The sequence below is a fragment of the Falco peregrinus genome, chromosome 9 (assembly GCF_023634155.1).
Source record: "Falco peregrinus isolate bFalPer1 chromosome 9, bFalPer1.pri, whole genome shotgun sequence".
NCBI lineage: Eukaryota > Metazoa > Chordata > Aves > Falconiformes > Falconidae > Falco > Falco peregrinus.
This window is the reverse complement of record NC_073729.1, coordinates 1,324,736-1,345,492: the sequence shown is the minus strand read 5'-3', so window position 1 is coordinate 1,345,492 and position 20,757 is coordinate 1,324,736. Positions and strand designations below refer to the sequence as shown.

The 20,757-nt window shown below is 44.6% G+C and overlaps 1 protein-coding gene across 2 annotated transcripts in view; it reads right to left on the bottom strand.

Moving 5' to 3' along the window:
* Nucleotides 1-10,701, bottom strand: part of PTPRJ (protein tyrosine phosphatase receptor type J) — a 75,688-nt gene extending 64,987 nt beyond the window's left edge. For both annotated transcript variants that reach the window (XM_055813703.1, XM_055813705.1), the window contains exon 1: nucleotides 10,541-10,701. In XM_055813703.1, the coding sequence (XP_055669678.1) occupies nucleotides 10,541-10,609 (69 nt within the window). In that variant the 5' untranslated portion in view covers nucleotides 10,610-10,701. The remainder of the gene's footprint in view (nucleotides 1-10,540) is intronic.
* Nucleotides 10,702-20,757: the final 10,056 nt, after the last annotated feature.

Below are 20,757 nucleotides of genomic sequence, written 5' to 3'. Positions count from 1 at the left end.
GGCTCAGGAGGATTCACTGCACACACTGCTTACAAGTCAAACCACAAATGCACTGCACAGAATTCTGCATGTAAGCATAACCTACGGGGCACAGTAGAAGGTTATCATAATAAATGACCTTCTGCCTGATAACTGCACAGCAAGCCAGCAATGGGTTTGATAGGGTGGCACAGGGGCTGCTCCGTGAATCACCAAGAACTGCTGCTACAGAAACAGCAGTCCGTTCCTGCAAATCAAGTAACACTGCAAGTGAATGAAAAGGAAAATTGTTGTACTTTTTTTTTTTATAAGCTGTTTAAACTTTCAGAAATTTAGAAAAGAACTATTTATTTGCACCTCTTCCATGAAGTCCTAACCAATTTTACCATATAGAGAACTGGGGTCCATTACCAGGAGGTCGCTGGGGTGGAGAAGTGGGAGAAGTACGCTTTGCAGTAAGTAATTAGCAGCTCTGGCCTTCTGCTCGCTCCTCCTGCAGCATTATGCTTCACACTGAACCAGGAAATGGTTGAACAGATACATTTAAAAGCATAAAAACTGAGTCAGAAGACAATAGTTAAATAAACACAAGTTAAACCACATACTGTAGGTCTGTCTTGTAGTATTTGGAAATTAATACCACTAAAGACTGTTCCAGATACTGCTTCCACCTGCAAAGACTTGCTGCTGGCTAGCAGTCAGCACATAGACGTTCACTAGCAGTGCCAGTACTTTCCAAAACATTGCAGACAAGAAAGAAAAATAAAATTAGCTTAATATGAAGTACAATAAACTAATTATATGCTTTAATTATCAAGCACATATAACACCTGGTTGAGGGGATATATTTTTTTTAAAGCAGGTTGCGCAATTATAAAGTTACTTAAGGATATCGCTGCTTTTTTCCACATTTTAAGCTTTCAATTCCATGAATACAGAGAGCTGATTGTTATCTTCTTAAACGTGGAACTTTTAATACGAGTGTATAGCAGAGATCAGAAATTACAATGTCACAGAGGAATCGGGCACACACTCACAATAAAGGCACTGAAGCAACCACACTTTAATTACATAGTCTCAAATGCACATATTTTAGATCAACTACTTCTCAGCAATAATGAAAAATCATTACAGCTGGAGGAAGAGACAAGAAGATTAAAATGCACTGACATGGTGCTGGAGGACATTGGCCATTAATGTCTTGCCTTATGAAGAAACAGCCCAACACCTTACAACAGTATTTCATCTGTAACTGTTAAGCTGGAAGAGATACCCGTTTCTGAGTGGATTCAACACAATTTTTTTTTTTTTTAATTTGCTTATGCTGGCTAGCTTTTTTGTCTACAACTATCTCCCACAAATTTTAACATCTCCAAATGCAAGTCCTTGCTAAGTTACACAGAAATGAAAGTTTTCTTCCCTTTAACAGGGACAAAGGAGAGTACTGTTGAGATTTATTATATACATACAATTACCTGCATTGTTATGGAGATTAAAGGACAAAGGGCCAACAGATCTAATTCCAGGTCTTACAGCCTTGTCCCTTCCCATAATTAAGTCTTAAAAATGAGTTTCAGCTAACAAATTCACAATACTAATATCTACCAATGTCTTGCCTGTAGTTAGAGGTAATTTCAATAATTTTAATGTGGATGCAGTAATACATTTAATTTATCATTGAACATTCAAGTGAACACACTCAATTTAATAGTACTAATAAACTTTTATTTCAGTTGGTTCTAAGAAAAGTCATAAAACTAGTACAAACTTCAAAGAAATAACTGGCTGGGCTGTTAGTCACTTCAAGAAAAAGAGGCAAAACAAACTTTCACAAAAAATCTTCCCTTTTTTTCTTCTGTCTCAGAAATATTTGCAGAAATATGATTTTGAACTGCAGAGAGATACTGAAAAAAGACAAAGTAAGTATTTTTATTTGGCAGATATTAATACTGCCCCTTTATCTCATGTCAGAATATGTCTGTCTCCTTTCTTCAGCTGGCAGATACAACAGCTATTGGAAACCGAGTTTAAAATACCAGGGCTGTGTCTGTGGCATCCACAGTATGCCAGCTAAAAAGGCTAGACCCTGACCTCAAAGCTGCCCTGCTTATTTCTCCCTGGTACCCAGCTGCACGAAACTAGACCCTAGAGGTGAATTCCCCTCAAAAAATTATGCAAACTGAACCAAAGATAATGGACTTCCCCAAAGAAAGAACTTCGATTTTTTTGCCCCTCTCTGCCTGCCTACCCCCCTTTTTTTTTTTTTCAGTTTTGTTGAAGATACACATTTACAAAAACCGTGGGAAGGAAACTGTGGCTACGCTCTTTATTTCTCCTTTACAAAAAAAAAAAAAAAAAAAAAAAAGTGTAAATGCATAGAAGGTGAAACCATCAAAGACCTGTTAACCAGGCACAACCCACTCTGAAAGAAAAAAAAAAAAAATTGCGCTGGAATTGACCAGATAAGTACGTTTGTATTGGTATTGAACTCCAAGCTGTTAGAAGAAGTGGCTGATCCTGCAAGGAGACTGAAAGAACACCAGAATTTAGAAAGCATAATTCATATAGCAGGAAAGCCATGAGCTATCCATTCCCCAAATCCAAATCTGATTATAAATGGGTGTTTATAATATGTGCAGCATCAAGACGACATTAGAAGTCCTGTACCTACTTTCGCTGGAGAAAAATAATTAAAGAAAACAAAATCTGATGACTAAAAGGACCCTACCAACTTATCACCATTCCTCTCCCTCCCCCGGTTTAAGGCATTTATAAGCATATAAAGTTCCTCCAGAATCAGAGAAAACAACTAAGCATGACCACAAAAAGAAGAAACCCCTGAATTCCCTTATTAATATAATACAATTTTGCATAGGTAAATTTGATGCCAGATACAGGCACCCACTTTTTCCCTTCAGACTGGTTTTCGTAACAAGTCACATTTTAATGTTTAAAAAGTACACTGAGTCCATGGTATTCCTAATATTGTAATAAAACCATTGGCAAGGGTGACTCAATCTCTTTTGATGGTTCCACATTGCTACTTTCTGCTATGGTAAAACTACTAACACGTTTCTTTCACCTGCAACCCACAGGTTAACAGTGGAAAGCCTTCTCTTTCTCAGCCAAAGCTACATCTTGGTCTCAGAGAGAGGTCACTTGCCCCAAATCCCTGCCAGCACAGAAAACTGGTCCCCTTTTCAACTGGGACTATTCTTTTTTCTAGATGTTGCTAGTGGTGGAAGCCTCTTCTATTTTCAGCTGGACACCACCTACCACCAGTATCCTCCCTGCCCCTTCCACTTCAAAATGCATAGGCCACCTTGCACAAAGACAAGCAGCAGAGCAAGTCAGATAGCATCTAACAGGTCATCTGGCCTTGAGCTGATACAGGCTGCGGCCAGATGAAGCTAATTAAATGAACTCTCTCCATTTCTCCCTTTGTCCCTCTGTATCGTGATATCTATTGCAAAATCAAGTTCGAAGTTTCAAGGGAATGCTCTGGGAATCACTTGGCTGAGCTGCTTTGGGCACAAGGAAACCCTGGGGAAGACAGGTAGCAAAAAGAAGCAACCTCCATTTATCTACAGGGACTATTGACACTGCAGGCACAACAAGCACTAGCAGGAGGCAGCAGGAAGCTTTCACAGTCTGTAGCATCACAGAAGGTTCCATGTTTTGCTGCATATGTAGGCTGGCCTATCCCAAAATGAAGCCACAGCCTTCTCTGGCCATGGCCTGATGCCCCATCCTTCGCAGCATCCTCCTTCTCGTGAGGCAATATAGCTCTCCCAAGCCAACCCTCCGGCTGGCACCCACCTGCCCTTCGCATGGCTCTCTCCTTATTTCCATGGTCAGAGTTGGCAGAAATCGTAATTTGAAAATGAGGACTCAAAAGCAGGTATGTAGAAATAGACTTGCCAGCAGTGACCTGTTCAGGTGTGTATGTAAGAAAACAAATAAGGAAACATTAAAAACGCTCTTAGTCGAACCCAAGTGCACAAGAGGAAATAATGAAAGAAAGCCCAGTCTAAGCTCCACCATGATGGGGAATGTAGAAACAAAAGTCACTGGCATTCTACTGAGAAACGCCCTCCAGGGCCATCTCCCACTGCAGAGAGGAACCATCGGCGAAGCAAGACACATAATGTCATAACCTTTGCCTAGCAGCCTTCACAGAAGTGTGTGGAGTCCCCTGTCTTACCAGCCACTTACCAAGACATCCTAAACCCGCAAATAATTCATCTTGATAGCCTCCATTAAAAAAAAAAAAAAAATTCCCACAGAACTAGTAAAAGCAGAGGCTTTCAAACACGCATGTAAACCCATCAGAACATGCCAAGCTACACCCCCCCAATGATCAGGGACAGGCTGGGCTTCTACAAAGCCGGCCCACACAAATAACCCCTCTTTAGGGAGCACGCCCATTCAGGCTTGGTTCAACCCCATTCCTTGCAAGCTGGCAGACAAAAAAACCCTATCAAAATATTGCCAAATATCAAAAAAGAAGTAAAGAATTAATCTAAGAATGCACCTCATCACAGAGCCAGCTGTGTTTTAGATACAAACTATAAAATTCTAACAAGGAAAAGCTTCCAAGTTCTTTAAGTCCCTCCTCTCACTGGATTGTGAGAGGAGAGGGGGCTCCAGCACCTTCAGGCTCAGAACAGACCCACTCACAAGGCCAGGACCAGATGTCACTCTTACCCTTTCTCAAACACCCAGAGCCTCCAACACAGATACGCTGAGAGACTGTATCTGCCTACCAGGCTACAATAGCCAGACTGTAGTTTACAAAAAAGCTCCAGACCTGATGTTCAAGTCTTTACTCAATGCTTTCGTAGTCTCAGGAGCAGAAATTTCTTACCTTCAATGGGGGAAATAGGGATGAAGTTCCCACAAATTGTTCTTTATACTCGATCACTGGCCCATATGTTGCACCGTAAATGGAAAACAGTACTACAGCATGTAGATGCCATTCTCCTGCACACCACAAAGCCAAACCAATCAACCAAAAAACCATTAAGTCTTTCCAATAAACAAAGCACCCAACTCAACATTTAAAAATCCCCATAGTCTAAAGCCGAAAGTAGAACTCCAGATGCAGTACACAACAAAAACCTCTGCCTGCATTAGGAAGTCATCAATGACATACTAGGTATTGCATTTACTCAGTTTGGCTAGAATTGTACTAAACAATGAGGAAAGTCAGAAGCATACCAAACAAGTGGGAGGCACAAGACAAATAGGAAAAGGAAACCAAGAACAAGCAGATGTGCAGTGCTGGAGACAAAGGGATTTCTAGGCATCAGCTAGGAGAGCTCAAAGGTAATCCTTCCAGTGACCCTTTCTCCTCCCAATAGGCCTTACATCAAACACAGGCCTTAGTCCTCTTGCCCACATGTACCAGCTGGGTTTGAAGCACCACATAAAGCCACGATCAGTTACAGTCCCCACAGGTCCAGTACCACAGCAGATGACATCGTTCCTTCCCCCATTTGTAGCTGAAGGTGCAACTGCCTCTATTCTGAGACGCAGTTAACAGCACAGATTCCTTTTCTCCCATTACATTTCTACAGGTGGAGAAAGAGTCTTTCATATGTGGCCCTAGGTGTCTCAGATACATCACAGAGAGAAAAAAGTGATGGCTGGATTGCATGGTTTCTAATACCAAGGGATTCTTCCAATTTCCTGGTGATGGTAGGAAAATAACCTTAGTAACATTCAGTGATGTGCCAAATACCAACAACATTTATGGGAAGATATGGACATTACCCTGTGCTGCCCTGCCTTTTCCACTGAATGCCCATGAATGGCACAGAAGATAACTAAATGAGGCCACAAGTATATCAGTCCAGCTCTGGGTGGACCACATGTACGTGTCCATTGTTTACTGGATTACAGAAATACCTTTCCCACTTAATCCTGGATTTTCTCCTGGAATTTTGGATTAATAGCCCCAGGAGGCCTGTTTATGTGCAGATACATTTGGGAACAGCTGGAAAGCACTTAAGAGAAAAGCCTTAGTGCAGACTTCCAGAGCAGTGCATCTGTTTTGTTCTTCTCTTCCTGCACATGCCTGATTGCCCTTTCCTCCCCTGACATGTTGCTTTCTAACATTTCATACTAGCACATGCTCACCTACGCTTAGCTGTCTTTTTCCCCCACAATTAAAAGTCCTGCTCTGCAGAGTCATCCCCTGCAGAAAGTTAATTTCCTACTGACGGCTCCATTTAAGGCAAGGTTCTCTTTCACCTTCCCCTTTCTGCATAGCAGTAAGCTGCTAGAGAAAATTCAGTTAGCTCCTCCTACACTTCCAGCGACACCTTCAATCATGTTCAAGGTACTATTTACATTCAAATTCTGGAGTCTAGCTACAAGCAATCACATCAGGCTAACCCAGATGTGCAGTCACTGACTGTTCTAATAGCTTTTCTCTCATTTGCTCCTGTTGTGGATCTTCCTTCAAGCAAGCAAAATACCCAAATAAGTGACATGAGACAGGCTTCATACCTGCAAACATCAAATGCCCAGTCCCCAACCACTCTCTAATATTGTTGAAACACCCACTCTATGACACACTGTAATTCGAGCAGGAAGAAGGAAATGTGCAAATTAAAATTATCTGGACGACACCCTATACAATAAACAACCAAAGATTTTCATACAGTAGCGATCTCTCTCTCTCATATTTAGAAACTCCAATCAAAAAAATTTACATGCCATGAAAATCCTCAACAAAGACTTGCATGTAGCTCACATAACTGAGGAAGTACTAATAATAGTGTCGCTGTTTGCACAGAGATTTCCACTGTGGGCCTAAATTCTGATCTCAAACACACAGAAGAAGATATTTTGTTGTGTGTTGCTGGCTGCAGACTAAAATCAAAGTACTGGAAACCATTTGAGTGTGCTACAACGTGCAGTCAGCCTGCACAGCTAAGGAAGCGCAACATGCAGCCATGCCACACTGAAAACAAAGCATCTGTTGAGTATGACAGAAGGTGTGCATGTAACGAACATAGAGAAGTATGTGAAATTAACCTGTTGCAGTTTCAAACAGAAATTAAAGCCTTTGCATTTCAGTGTCAACCGTCAGTCACCACAGAAAACAGTTTGTCCCAACATGTGAGAATTGTATTTCTAAGCTCCACCAACACAAGCAAACTCACCTCACAGCCACAGCTTCCCTTTCTGGCCTATGCTGCATACATCCAGGCCTGCTCAGGTCTCGAGATGAATGATGCCCATACCTGTGTTTCTAAAGGCAATCATTAAAGGTCACAAAATACACAAAGGGTGTTTACAGTAGCAGCAAGGCAGCCTCACAGTTCTCAAGCTTTATTCTTTTTAAAAGCACTAAACGAGCTATATATAGACCTACGTCACAAAGTACTTGCAAAATATTTTTGCAAAACTTACTTTTAACTTTTTTCTTTCATATGCTGAATATTACCCTGAATAATTTCACAAACTAAAATATAGAGCATCGTACAAGAAAAGACTCAACAGGATGATGATTAGCAGTGATCAATATACAGCAGAAATTAACCAACATGCAACATACAAACACTGCAAGCCCATATTAGGTATGATGGTGCTTCATTTAAACTCCTCAGCTAGATATTCCTCAGCCATAATCCTATATAATCGACTCACGCAGTATCAGTAGGAGTTCTGTGCGTGGAATAAACTGTAAGAACAAGTTATTAGGTCCACATAAAAGGCATTTAGAACTGTAAGCACCAAAACATGCACACAAAGACTGAAGCTTAAAAATCCATTGTTCTTGAGTAGTAGATGTTATGTTGTTGCATCACTAATATGACATTCTCATTCTCAGGTCACTAGCTCCCATAAGAAACACACCGCAAGGTGTGGTTTTTTTTTAACAACCCCAGCCTTGCCCACTATGTTGTAATTCATTAAAAATAAGGAAGATGCTTATCCTTGACTGAAAGATGCCACAGAAAGATCATATGCCTGTCACACCGCCCAGGAACTGCCATGACACAGCCATTCCACAGCTCAAGATGCTTCCTAGCCCTTGGATGCATTCAGGCGACAATGCTGTCTGTGTTAAGCGCACTGTCCCCTTACCAACCCCACAGACATCTGAAAGGCAATGTGGAGAGCAGATCCTGCCAAGAGCCACGCCTACCAGACTCGCTGACTTTCCTCTCGTGACCCAGCACGGAGACTGTAGACAAGGGGCAATAGCTCTTGCTGGCAACGCACAAAGTCCAGCTCATGCCATGTGCCTGACAGTCTTGCCAGCTGCTGTCATCTTCTTATACCAGCTAAACACCTTACCAGGTAGTCCCATGCCATGTCCCCATACCTGCACACATGCCACACCACAAACAACGCTGGCCAAGCCTGACATCTCCCTCAACCTGTGCAAAGAACCCACCACAAACAGCGAAACTGTTCCCTTATAAGAAACCATCCTGAATTTTAGAGTGCAAGACCATGTGAACACTACTTGCAAGAGCCAATAAGACTACTGTGCTCTGAGCAAGCAATAGCTCCAAGCGAGGCTTTATTCTGCATCCTTATTGCTGGCAGTAATGGGCCATATAAACATAAAGTTTTCTCACATGAGTTATACCTCCCTACCTGCCATAAGTGGCTGAAATTTAGTGATTTCAAATGAGAGCGACTGTTCAAATTAACAATTTGCAGACTCACACCAGCAGCTAGGACTTGGTTTACATTCCGGTCCTCCAAGGGGCCTCTTCCCCCACCTCCCTCTAGATCAAGCAAGTGCTCCCGATGTTCAAAGGTGCTGATCAGCACAAGTTAAGAGGTCTGGTGAACACCGACTTCCTTGCACTGGCCTTCACATTCCCCAGGGTAAAAGTCACAACTGAGACTGTCAAAAACTGTAGTCTTCTGAACTTTCAGATCATGACACCATGAGCTGGGAAGCTTCCACATAAAATTATGAGCCACACCAAAATCTGCAGATCTGACCCACATCCTGTAGCACATTGACGGGAACTCTGATACTGTCAGGGGATGACAGGACCTACTTGAGGGTCCCACAGGATGTCAGTGGGGTGCACAGATGGGCCCAAAGATGATGAATGCATACATGTAACTACATGTGATTGAGGAGAGGAACCATTTCATTATTATTATTAATCACACTAGACACCAATTAAGAGCCAGACTTAAGAAGACAAGTAGATCATTATGTCACAAGATTTTATTTCATGCTTGAGAAGAAAAACTACAAACCATAGCAATCATGGCTGGCAAATCTTCACACAAAGGCTGCTCTGGTTCAAGGGAAAGCAAACACAAGCTATATGCCCACACAAAGCTCCTCTTGCCTGGGGAAGCCTGCAAGGCTACAGCCAAGGACAATGCAGGCCTATCCATAGCTTTTCCAAAATGCTGGAATACTTTGATTCCCAAGTCAGTCTTAGCCCTTACTCAGAAGATTTTTTTCAAACCCAGGCTTGGTACAACAGCAGAGGTGGAATGTCTAAACACTCCAAGGTACCCCAAACTGAAGGAGACACAAAAGGAGGAGGAAGCAAAGGTTTACAGTAGCCACTGGCTGTAACTGCAAGCTGGTGCTGGTGTAAGATAAGGAAAAAACAGTTAAAAATCTAGACCAGTGGTATAGTCCTGCTCTGCAGCTCTCAGGGTAGGATGGAAACACAGCCCAGGCAGAACCCTCACTGCAGATTACTGAGCATCGTGGTCCATACCAACACATGTTCACACTTCTGCTGCAGAAAGCACTGAGGCAGACACCAAGCAGGTACACCTGGAAGCAAAAGTTCAGCATGCCCCAAAACATTAGAGTTCACAGCAGCCGTAACGCGTTCCTACGGGAATGCTAGGTAGCTATCAGCCCGGAGAAGCACGGGGTGAAAGTCTGTGCCAGCCTGCGACGAGTGAGTCACCTGGCAAACGACTTTCATTTACATCACTGAGAGGTGTTCCTGGCACACCACCCTGCAGCCCTGCCGCCCCGGCGGAGGCCTCCCGCTGCCCCGCGGCCCAGTGCCGCCGGCGCCGCACCCCCCGCGCCGCAGACCGATCTTTCCGTAGACGCTCCACGCCGCCCCCGAAGGGGCGACCCGGCGGCTGATACGCGCCAGCGGCGCGGCCGACGGGCACAGAACGAGCTACCGATTAAACAGCAGCGACACGGCGCGGGCGGCACTGCGCTCCGCCACGGGGAAGGCGCCGTGCCGCTCCGCCCGGGGCAGCCTGGCGCCCGCACGGGGCCACCAGCCGCGCCAAGGGCCGCCCCCCACGGCCGGCGGCGCCCCCCACGCTGCGGGCGGGCGGGCAGGGAGCGGCGCGGGAGGCCGCGGGGAGCCCGCCCCAGGTGAGCGCCGCCGCCGCGCCGGCCGCAGCCCCCCCCGCCTCCCCCTCCCTTCCCGGGCGGCACCGGCGCAGCCGCCGCAGGACAAAGCCCGAGCCGCGGCGCGCACCTGCCCCGCCACGGAGCGAAGCGGCTCCCAGCGGGGGCAGGTGCGGTGGCCGCAGCAAGGCACCCCGCCGCCGCGCCCGCCCCGGCCCCGCGCCGCGGTCTCACCTCGGCCGGCGGCAGCAGCAGCAGCAGCGGCGGCAGCAGGCAGGGCAGGGGCAGCGGCAGCCGCCTCATGGTGGCGGAGAGCGCTCCCCGCCGCGCGCACGGCCGCTCAGCCCGACGCCGCCTCCCCCGGAGACATGGCCGGGCCGCGCGCCCCGCACCGCCCGGCGTCCCACCCCTGCACCGCCCCCGCAGGCGGCGCCGCGCCCTCCCGCCGCTGCCCCGCCGCTGCCCCTAGCGCTGCCTGCCTGGAAAGGCGGCCGCGGGGCAGGGCCCGCGTGGGGCGGCGAGCCGGGGGGCCGGGGCCGTCACCGTCCGCCGGCGCTCCCCCGCCCGGGGCTGAAACGCCCCTTGCAGCGGGCGGGGGGGGCTGCGGCTGGCGCTTCCCCGCCTCCCCTCGCCGGGCCAGGGAGCGGCTCCCTCCGACAGCGCCCCGCGCACCCGCGGGGGGAACGGCACGGCGGACCGTGCCGCCCGGGCCGGCCTCGGGACAGAGCTCGGGGCGGGCCGCGGTAAAACGCCGCCGGGGACGGGAGGGGCAGCGCTGCGGCGGCCCGGGCGGCTCCAAGGGGCTGCCGAGCCCGGCGCGGGGGCCGCGGCCTTGCCGCAGCGAGTGGCTCCACTTGCGGCGCCGCCGTCGCCCCCAGGCCGGCCCCCCGGAGCCCGGTCCCTCGCCAGGCGCTGGTCAGGGCACGTGCTGTCCCTGCCATCGAAGGGGACGTGGCATCACCAAACGCAATCACTTTGATAACCTTAACTTACTTCCCAGCCTTAACGCACCGTTTCACCTCTGGATGAGGCAAAAGGAGAGAGGGTCCGTTTACAGCGCGGATCTTTAATTATGGGAACACTGGCAGTCTTCATTTTCTCAAAAGTTTTGAGCTCACATGTTTGTAATTTCCCTGTCTTCCCCAAGCCCTCAGAGCACATGCCTGACATTATGGAAGCAACTATTTCCACAGTTCATGGGAAGACTCACAAGAATAAGGGCGTTGGGGTGGTTTAGCCTGCAGAAGAGAAGGCTCCAGGGAGACCTTATGGCACCTCCCAGTAGCTGAAGTTACAAGAAGGAAGAGGACAGGCTTTTTGGCAGGGCCTGTAACAACAGGACAAGGGGTGATGGTTTTAAACCGACAGAGGGTAGATTCAGGTGAGATATAAGGAAGAAAAGTTCTGCGATGAGGGTGGTGAGACACCGGTGCAGCTTGCCCCGAGATGTGGTAGATGCCCCACCCCTGGAAACATCTGGAAACATCAGAGGTCAGTTTGGACGGGGCTCTGAGCAACCTGATCTAGCTGAAGATGTCCCTGCTCATTGCAGGGGGTTGGGCTAGATGGCCTTTGAAGGTCCCTTCCAACCCAAACTTTTATAATTCTGTAGGGGCATGCACATATCTCAGTGTTTGGGAGGCTGAGACTTACAGCTGGAGTTAGATAAACGGGGCGGGGGGGGGGGGCATCCCTTCATATCAGTAAGATTTGTAGAAAATATATAATTACTTAGGAAAAGCACTTAAAAAATGTTAGGGAGTATTCAAACAAGGAAATAAACACTATACAAACCCCATTTTAATAAACCCACCTTTCCCACACTTTCTATTCAGTGCAAAGCACCTGATGATTCTTTTGCAGCTATAGACTCCTGGCAAGCTACACACCTGCCAGAAGTCTCACTGGCTGCAGTGAAGTTGTTATGCTGAGATAACTTCTGCAGATCATACCCTACCATTTGGAAATTACAGCTCCGGCTCTTAAAAGGAATTCTTTGTCGCAGCTCCCAGTGCCTGGCCAGAGCCCCGATGGGTCTAAGTTGCCAAACTGCAGCTTCTGGCCAGGCCAGGTTTCACTTGCATCTAAAATGCAATCAACTGCCTTCATGGTGGCAGATCAGGGCTACGCTGCACGGCTGCACTTGAGCTATCATACCTGGTCATCTTCGGCTCCAACTTGGTGAGAACAACATGGCTTTTTTAATTGCATGCCTTTCCAGTACAACAGCCTAGTAATTAATCCAGTTACCCCTGAAAGTTACTGGGAATCTCTCCACTGATTTAAGCAGTAATTGCAGCCAGCCCTGAGAGAAAATAATTCTAAAAAACCAAATGCACTGAAACAGCAAGAAGTGGGATTCTGACCTGTTCAGTTATAAGAATCCTCAAATCGATGTTGCCAACCCCGGACTCTGTAAGTCTCTGGACCCTCAACTCAAGTTCACTCATTCTTCTTCCCTTAATGGGCCACGTAACCCAACTCAGAAGCAAGGGGCATTGTGTTTCTTAGGCTATGTCAATTTCTTGCCCCAGAGAGCAACTCGGCAGCTACATCACTATTAGAGGAAGCTAAACTTCCTCCACCATATACCATGTCTGCCTGGATCTGGTATAACTGGTGGGGCTTTTCACACACAAGCTACATGGCATCTGTGATTGATTAACTGATTACTTTCTTATATAACACTTGTGGCTGAGTCCTCACAACTACTCGTTGTCAAATACCTGAACCAGGAGGTCTATGAAGTGTTGAGAGACAGGCTCATTTCTGGAGCATCCAAAATAGTAGAGGACTGCATTAAACTTGCTTGTGAAGGTATCTAAGCAGAGTATTTCTAGGACTGTAGTATAAAGTTACCTTAATGCATATTTTCAATTATAAGCATAACTACTGCCAATCATCAGTAGGATTTACACGCAGTCAGTTAAACTGGCACAAAGAGAACATAGGAGGTTTGTTACTGGTTTAGAATACATCTCTCACAGACTGTTACCGGACACCAAGGAAAGGACTAACTCCTTCCCCGAGACATTTCTTGGATGCGGGAAGTATGCTATCAGGGACACAGCTCTGTCTGCACCAAAACAGTAATCTACCAAGATTCACAGACATTTGAATAGGCTCAGACACGCTGAAGATGGCCACAAAAAGTAAAAAAAAAATGTGTCAAGAAACATAGGGCACCAAAAAGTGTGATTATTTTGTAACATAAAACAGAAGTGCAATTTCCATTTGATTAATTGGGGAAAAAAATCCCAACTGGTAGCAATCAAACTTTTTTTTGTATGTACAAATTCTGATTAAATGTTTGTCTCCTCCAGGTTGTTTAAAATTCTGTGAGGAACCTTCCAAAAAAGCTTTTCTGATTAGATTTTGAGAGCTCTGTGGAAAAAGAATCACATGTATAACCTGATTGCTTCTTTGGATCAATGCCTCTGCTTTTTATAGCATGCTATGGTTGACTGCTTAGCCATGCAGACCTCAGGGAAGAACTGGATAGCAATGAGCTGTGATTCATGCTAGAATCAGACACTTCACGTGCTGAAAATGGAAAAGAGAATTTAAAAGCCAAATTTTTTAAAGTGTTCCAGGTGTTAATGGTTCAGCAGCAATAACCATCACAACACAAATAATTTCCTAGGAATTAAGAGGCTCAAGGTTGCATTTCAGGCCACAGGCTCTTCACAGTGTGTTACTAATCTGCTGGAAATAGTCTGAATTACAACTGCTGTTGCCTAGGTGTTTCTATAGGTAAGTTTTGTTTATTCTACAGGCTTTTATTAAAGCTGTATGTGTGACAGGATTATAAAACTGGGTAGGTGTTGCTCCTGGGCTAAAGCTTCTACTATACCTTCATCTGAAAGTTAATTTGTGCATCTGAGTCATAAAACCTCTTCAAAAAGAAGTGTCAGAAAGAAGTGTTTCCACATCCTTATAATCAAGTTTTTGAACAAGAGACCCAAGTTTAAAAGTCACCTTGGGCTCTCACACACAAATCCAGGAAGAATGTGCAGGCATATTATATATGGGTGCTCTAGTTTATACGGTAAGGTACACTACTTATTCTCTGGGCAGAGAGAGAGACTGCAAAAATATAGCGACCCAAAGCTGTTCAGTTTGGAGCAGTTGCCCTGACTGATAATATTTGTCTTTCACTGATACTGGCGATTAAATACAACTTCTTTTAAAAAATATATATAAAACCATTATGGCTATATTTAACTGCATAGCACAGCCAGCCTTGATCACAATAGCATATTCTCCTTAGTTCTTCACAATTTCATTCATCAGCTCAATGTGCAGTGTCAGCTGAAAGAGGCATCAAATTGCTGAGCATCATCAGGAAGGGCGTTGAGAACAATGCAGAGCACATCATTTCGCCCATGCATAAAACCCAGGTGCACCCACATCCTGACTAACACACACCATTGCTCTCAGCATTGCAAGGAACACAATGGACTGAGAGCAAGTCCGAGAAGGGCAGTTAAAATTATGTGGATGATGGTGCAGCTGTCTTACCTGGGGAGACTTAAAAAGCTGAGAGAGAAGGCAGCTACCTGGAAATAAAATAAATTAAAGACTTGGTCACTGAATCCCACCTAGAAATAGGGATCACTAACGCTAATAAGAGATTTGTTTAACAGATAGAATATAGTGCTTTCTTACATGGCAGGCTGAACTTAGGGAATATGTAGTCAAGAGCAGGTTTTAAAGGCAAACAGTACAAAAAACAGGGCAGACAAATTCATGGACAACATGTCCATAAACAGAAAAAAGGCAGAGGTGAGTCTGTAACATCCCTAATTGATGACCGTGGATGCTGGGAACAGACCTCAGATATCAGTCAGGTTTGTTTGCTCTTCAACAGAATCTCCTAATGTTGCTGCGGGAAACAGGATACTGGTTGGATGGATTCATCACTGGTCTGACCAGGTAGGGCATTTCTTAGTTGCTTACAGTAGCAATGTCCAAAACAGACCCTCACTGGACAAAGTACTCTATAAGCACATAGCCAGAAATGAGACTGCTGGCATTAGCTTGCTATTTCAGTAAGACAGGTAAAATGGCAAAGAAAGTATACGTTACTATTGTCATTCGTAAGAGAGGAAGCACTATTATGATTTCAGACCGAGAGCCAGTAAGTGCTGTGCTGTTGCAAGTCCTTAGATTCAAACAAGATGGCACCTACATGGCATAGGGACTTCTGTCCTGTCTGTCACTGCTCCGCGCCCTGAAGCTATGCAAGCCCAAAGTACTCTTTCTGGTTGACATTGCTCTTACTCTTATTTACACTACTTCTTCTGACCCCAAAAGGGCCCTTCAGGTTTCCACGTACCGCTGAACTCGGATGAGTCTCTTGAGAACAACTCAAAGCTGGGCCACAAGTCCCTTTTACATTGTAACAGAGGAATAAGGGGAGAGTAAACTGAACTGTACACAAACACAATGTACAGTGTTGTCCCAGGAACAAATGCAGTTCTAGTTCTTTTAAAATTACTTTGAAATTGAAGAGACGGACTAAAGTTCTTGATCGTGGAAGGGATTTTTTTTTTTTTTTAAACATATGGACAAAAGTAGTAACACAAGAAACATAAATTGTTACAGATGTGTTTTGGTTCATATGTTCTTAGTTCAAATGTAAGATCACAGCACCCAGTTCAGTCTTTTTGCCTGAGCTTATGAGGGACATATCAAATACTGGACATTAAATTAGAAATCCTCCTTGAAAGCAGAGCAGTCCATGGGAAAGATGTTGCACTCGTAGGAAGATTATCGAGATGAACATCTTCATGAGTGCTGAGAACCTTCCTGGGGTGTCAACCTGCAGGCAGAAATTACAGAATTTACAGCAAACGCTACACTAGCCTCAGCAGCAGCTTTGGTGGAAAAGCAGAAAGTGGCTAAATACTGCACCCAGGGATGGTCCTATTGATCAGAAGTGATTCAGAAAGGTTTCAGATGGTGGATGTGGCTCTAACCTGGTTTCTGCTGGTACAAGCTCTCCACAGCCTGTAGCTGCAGGAGGTACTGGCTGGGGACTGCGATGTAGTATTTTAACTCCTAAACAGTATGCTTTTTTTTTTTTTTTTCCTTTTTTAAAAGTTATTTTTCTTATGTTCCTCACAAGGAATTAAAGGTGTACTGAGCTGCTGGCAGAGCCATCTTTCAGATGGAGAGTAAAACACAAACAGACAGGATATTCAAAGGCAACATTTCACTTTTTACAACAACGAGAAAGTTAACTTGAGTTCTGGTTAGGCCAGGTTTGGGAAGATTTTGTCTTGAATGATAGGGAGGAGAAAGACAGTTTTTGTTGTGGTGGGGGCTAGGAAAGAGAACAAATTAAAAACAAGCTTTCGGGTTTTTTTCATCCAACTTTCAACATGACTTCAAAGTGCATTAACTGAAAACGACTTCTGGAGGTGGCTAACACCTTCTATCTATTACATTCATCCGCTGCTCTGCGTGGGAAGGCAGGTGGGCAGGAGAATATATTTTACATAATAATTGAATGGAAAATATGCATTAAAACCCCACAGACTAGCACACTCCAAAGCATCTGCAGCACCTGAACTACTTCCAACACAACTTCTTTACTTTTTTTTTTTTTTTTTTTAGGTGACTCGGGTTCAAACAGACACAAGCCTTTTAAATAAGTCACCTTCTACCCAGCAACAAATGGACTCTGTTTCCACGGGAGCAGGGAAGAGGTTCATAGTCCTATAGCTTGTCTCACAAATGCAAGGTCCCATGTAATCACTAGGCTTCAGCCAGGAGTAATGTCATGGGTTGCAAAGGGCTCTAGCACAATAAATATACACCACAGTTTTACTCAGACATGTAGAAAGGGCAGGAGGAAAGTGATGTTTGTGATAGGCAGTCTCTGCAGGGGATATCGAAAGGCACAGCCATAGCTCAGCTGTCCCACACAGGAGAGAGAGGTCTGAGGCCGCATATGGAGCAAGAGGAAGGCGTGACTGGTAGGATTCTGGCAAACACCAGAAGCTAGCAGCCTGTGTAGCTGGCAGAAAGATTTCCCCTTCACCACCCGCCTATTTTTTTGTTCTTGCCTTCCTGCTTGCTAAAGAAATACATAGATGTTTTCCAGTGCTTTCAATTACTGTTTAAGTCCCCAAAATGACACCATATAATCCAAATGGAATAACACCAACTCATTTCTCAACTCATACTACAAAACATTACAATAGCTGAGTCTGCTCTAGTGAATGAGTGAAATCACCTGTCTAGTGTAAACTAGCAGGTGTGTATGTGACTAGGAACCTCTATCAAGGGCAGTAGAAAAGGGAGTGGCTGAACAGCTCATGCTGTCCTGAAGTCCCATCTACCGTGATCTCCTACAACACATCCTGCCACCTCTAAGAACTGAAACCTTAAGAAACTTGTCAGCAAAAGCATGGTTCTGCAACACCACTTGCAAAACTACTGATACTTTTAACAGCACCGAGATTTCCACATCAGAGGATTGTCATCTCTAGAGTCACAGATGACTCAAATCCAGAGTGATGGATACCAAATTAAAGAAGGAACAAATGAAAATATTAAAAATTAAATGTGTTGAAGTTGAAAAAATAATTGAGCTTTTTCCACCCACAAATTGGGTGGTGGGCATAGTCTGAATGCTGGGCTGTTCAATGTCTTTTGCTTATCTCTCTCAAGAAATACAAATAATAATGTGTAGAAATGATGCAAAATTGCATGAGTCTTCCAAGAATGATGTATATCAACTGTATCGGGAAAAGACCATTTGTGGACATCCTAGGAGATCAGAGTCTTCAGGGTCATTTAATTCCTGTTCCATGGCAGAGATTGCCCCTAAAAGTGATGTAGATACATCTTCTTGAACTCATTTCACACATGGTACTGAAGCATGGACTGTTTTCATAGCAATCTACATTTGGCAATACTGTAATAAAGTGGGAGAAGCAGTTATCTGAGCAATAAAACAACTGTCTGGAGCACAACTGGCTTGTTTACATACAGCCAGTATTATCCTGCACAAATACCTGCTTTACGCTAAACACCTTTACTTTTTACAAAGGTATGCAAAAAATGTCAGGAAGCAGAAAGGCAAAAAGGAAGAGGTGAGACTGAATCCCCGGAGTGTTCATATCCGGCACTGAGAGACCAAGATCAGCAAGATATCCTAAGACTCCTCTTGGTTGATAACAGGTCCTATTTACTGTGCTCATACCACTGTGATTGAATTGGGATGGTTTCAAGCATCTTGGCAGTAACGCTTAGCAACTGAGCTTGAAAAGCAAGATGGAAAGAAGGCCAGGAAGACATCTGCCTTGGAAGAAAACAAAAGCTGACATAAAAAAAAAAATCATCAGTTCACGTCACAGCATGGCTGAGCTCCCCGGATTTGAATTTGCATCTCTGCACTTGCAATTCTAATGCCTGGTGATGCCCTCTGATCTTTGCTCGTTTACTTGTCCTGTCTGACTGGAAATGATGTTTTGGCAACAGCCTGCTATTTACTGTGACACCACAGCCCTAAACAGCTTTTAAGACATGCTGAGGCTTAGCTGGCCAAGTTCTTATGCTGGCCTTTCAACTCTCAGTGAGAACTGAGTGCCTAGCTTGCTTACATCCTTTTCCAAAATCCCAAGTTCTGTTTTTCAATAACATTTTTAAAAATATATCTATTTTTTAAAAACTCCCTGCTATTTACCACTTGAACAGTCAGTATTATACAGCTTCTTGATGCTACTGGAAAAAGTTCTTATGCTCACTAAACTCTTGTAAATTAAATAATAAGCTACATATCAAATAATGAAGTATTGATATTGCGGTTCCTCCGTGTTCTAATACTATGCACTTGCATAAGAACAAAAATGACGCACCAAAGATTGCTCTTTGGATTAGCAGTTTCCACATGCAATGCTTCCACCTTCAATCCCTCAGTTAACAGGCGGTTCTGAACAGTACTTCTGCCTCCCCAAGAAAACAAGGGTTCAAAAGGCGAGCAAGCAACATCAACAACTAATAATAAATCCTGTGGGAGGTATACACCCTTACAAAAACTGATGGATTCAATTCAGCTTGCTTCAATAGGTACTCACCAGCAATAGTTGAAGTTAATATTACAGCTGACAGCTTAAAAAGGTTGGGTGAATAATCTCTTCTCTTAAAATGGAAAACTTCCATTTTTCTAAAGATCTTGAACTTCCCAAAGTGCATCTATACAGCTACATGCTGTTGCAACAGCTTTGCAGGATATGAAAGCAAGCAATCACTTGTTACTTCCTATACTTGTCCTCCTTGCTAATTGCTGTAGAGCAAGGTAACCCCAAAGAAAGCTAGTACGGAGGGCAATGACTGCACAGGCCATACTCTCTGCCACAGGTGATCTGAATTTCTTCTCTCTTTTAGGCCTCGTGAGTGACTGCTTAAGGAGCTGTGCCTGTCACCTCTGTTGCTAGTTAAGAGACTAAGCATGTAACTCCCTTCAAGTATAGACTATACATGGTTCTACAGCAGTACAGTTACTCAAATTAACTATGTCACCGTCACTGTAAAAACACTCGTTTTTGGCAAGAAATAACTTAACCGTGCCCATGGAGAGAGGACATGGGAAGAGAATAGGGTGAGGGGGAAACAGATACCAAGGGCATGGCAGAAAATTACTGCCTAAACAGAACTCATACCTCCAAGTGATACCAAAGCAAGGAGATAAAGATTTGAAGCAGCTGATCAGGAACAAATCAAACTTTCTCGAGCTTCAAAATGAAAGCAGCAAGTCAAAAGCAGGGAAAGACTGAAACTAGTTTTTTTCTTGTTGAAGGAGCACTGCTGCTGAACCATCAGCCTAAGTAAATACTCAATCTGTGGCTGCAAGCACTGCAGAAGTGGCCGTAAACACATTGCATGGGGTTTCTGTCAGACCGTGCAGTCATCTTCCACAAACCAGAGAGTGCTGAGGCCCTCTGCTAGGTCTAAACTCTTCATTCTTAGCCACTGGCTTCTTTGCTCTAATGCACTCCAAGAGGGTCACTTAACAACGGATACAGGGAAAAAATCATAGTCACGAGAACACTCTCCATGCCTATCTACCACAACGATTTGACCAGACTTGGCTGGGTCCCAGGCAGGTGGATGTCTTGGAGTTTCAAGGTGGTATGTTCTTTTGAGAGATTTCTAATCCTTACAGCTCAGGAAAGCAGCAGATAATGGAGAATGTGCTTGTGCTTCTTAGTGATTATCAGAGGGAATCATAATGGAACATTCCCACAATTAATTCATTTCCTATATTCAGCATAATTAATTAATCTAGGGAATAAACCTGATTATGTTTCTCTTCTACAAAGCATATTTTTTCTGCACGAGAATTCAATCTTGCCTTTACTATTAATACATGGCTTGGTGAGATAAATACGATCCAATTTAAAAAAAAAAGTATTTGTCCCAGCATCCATTTTACCTAG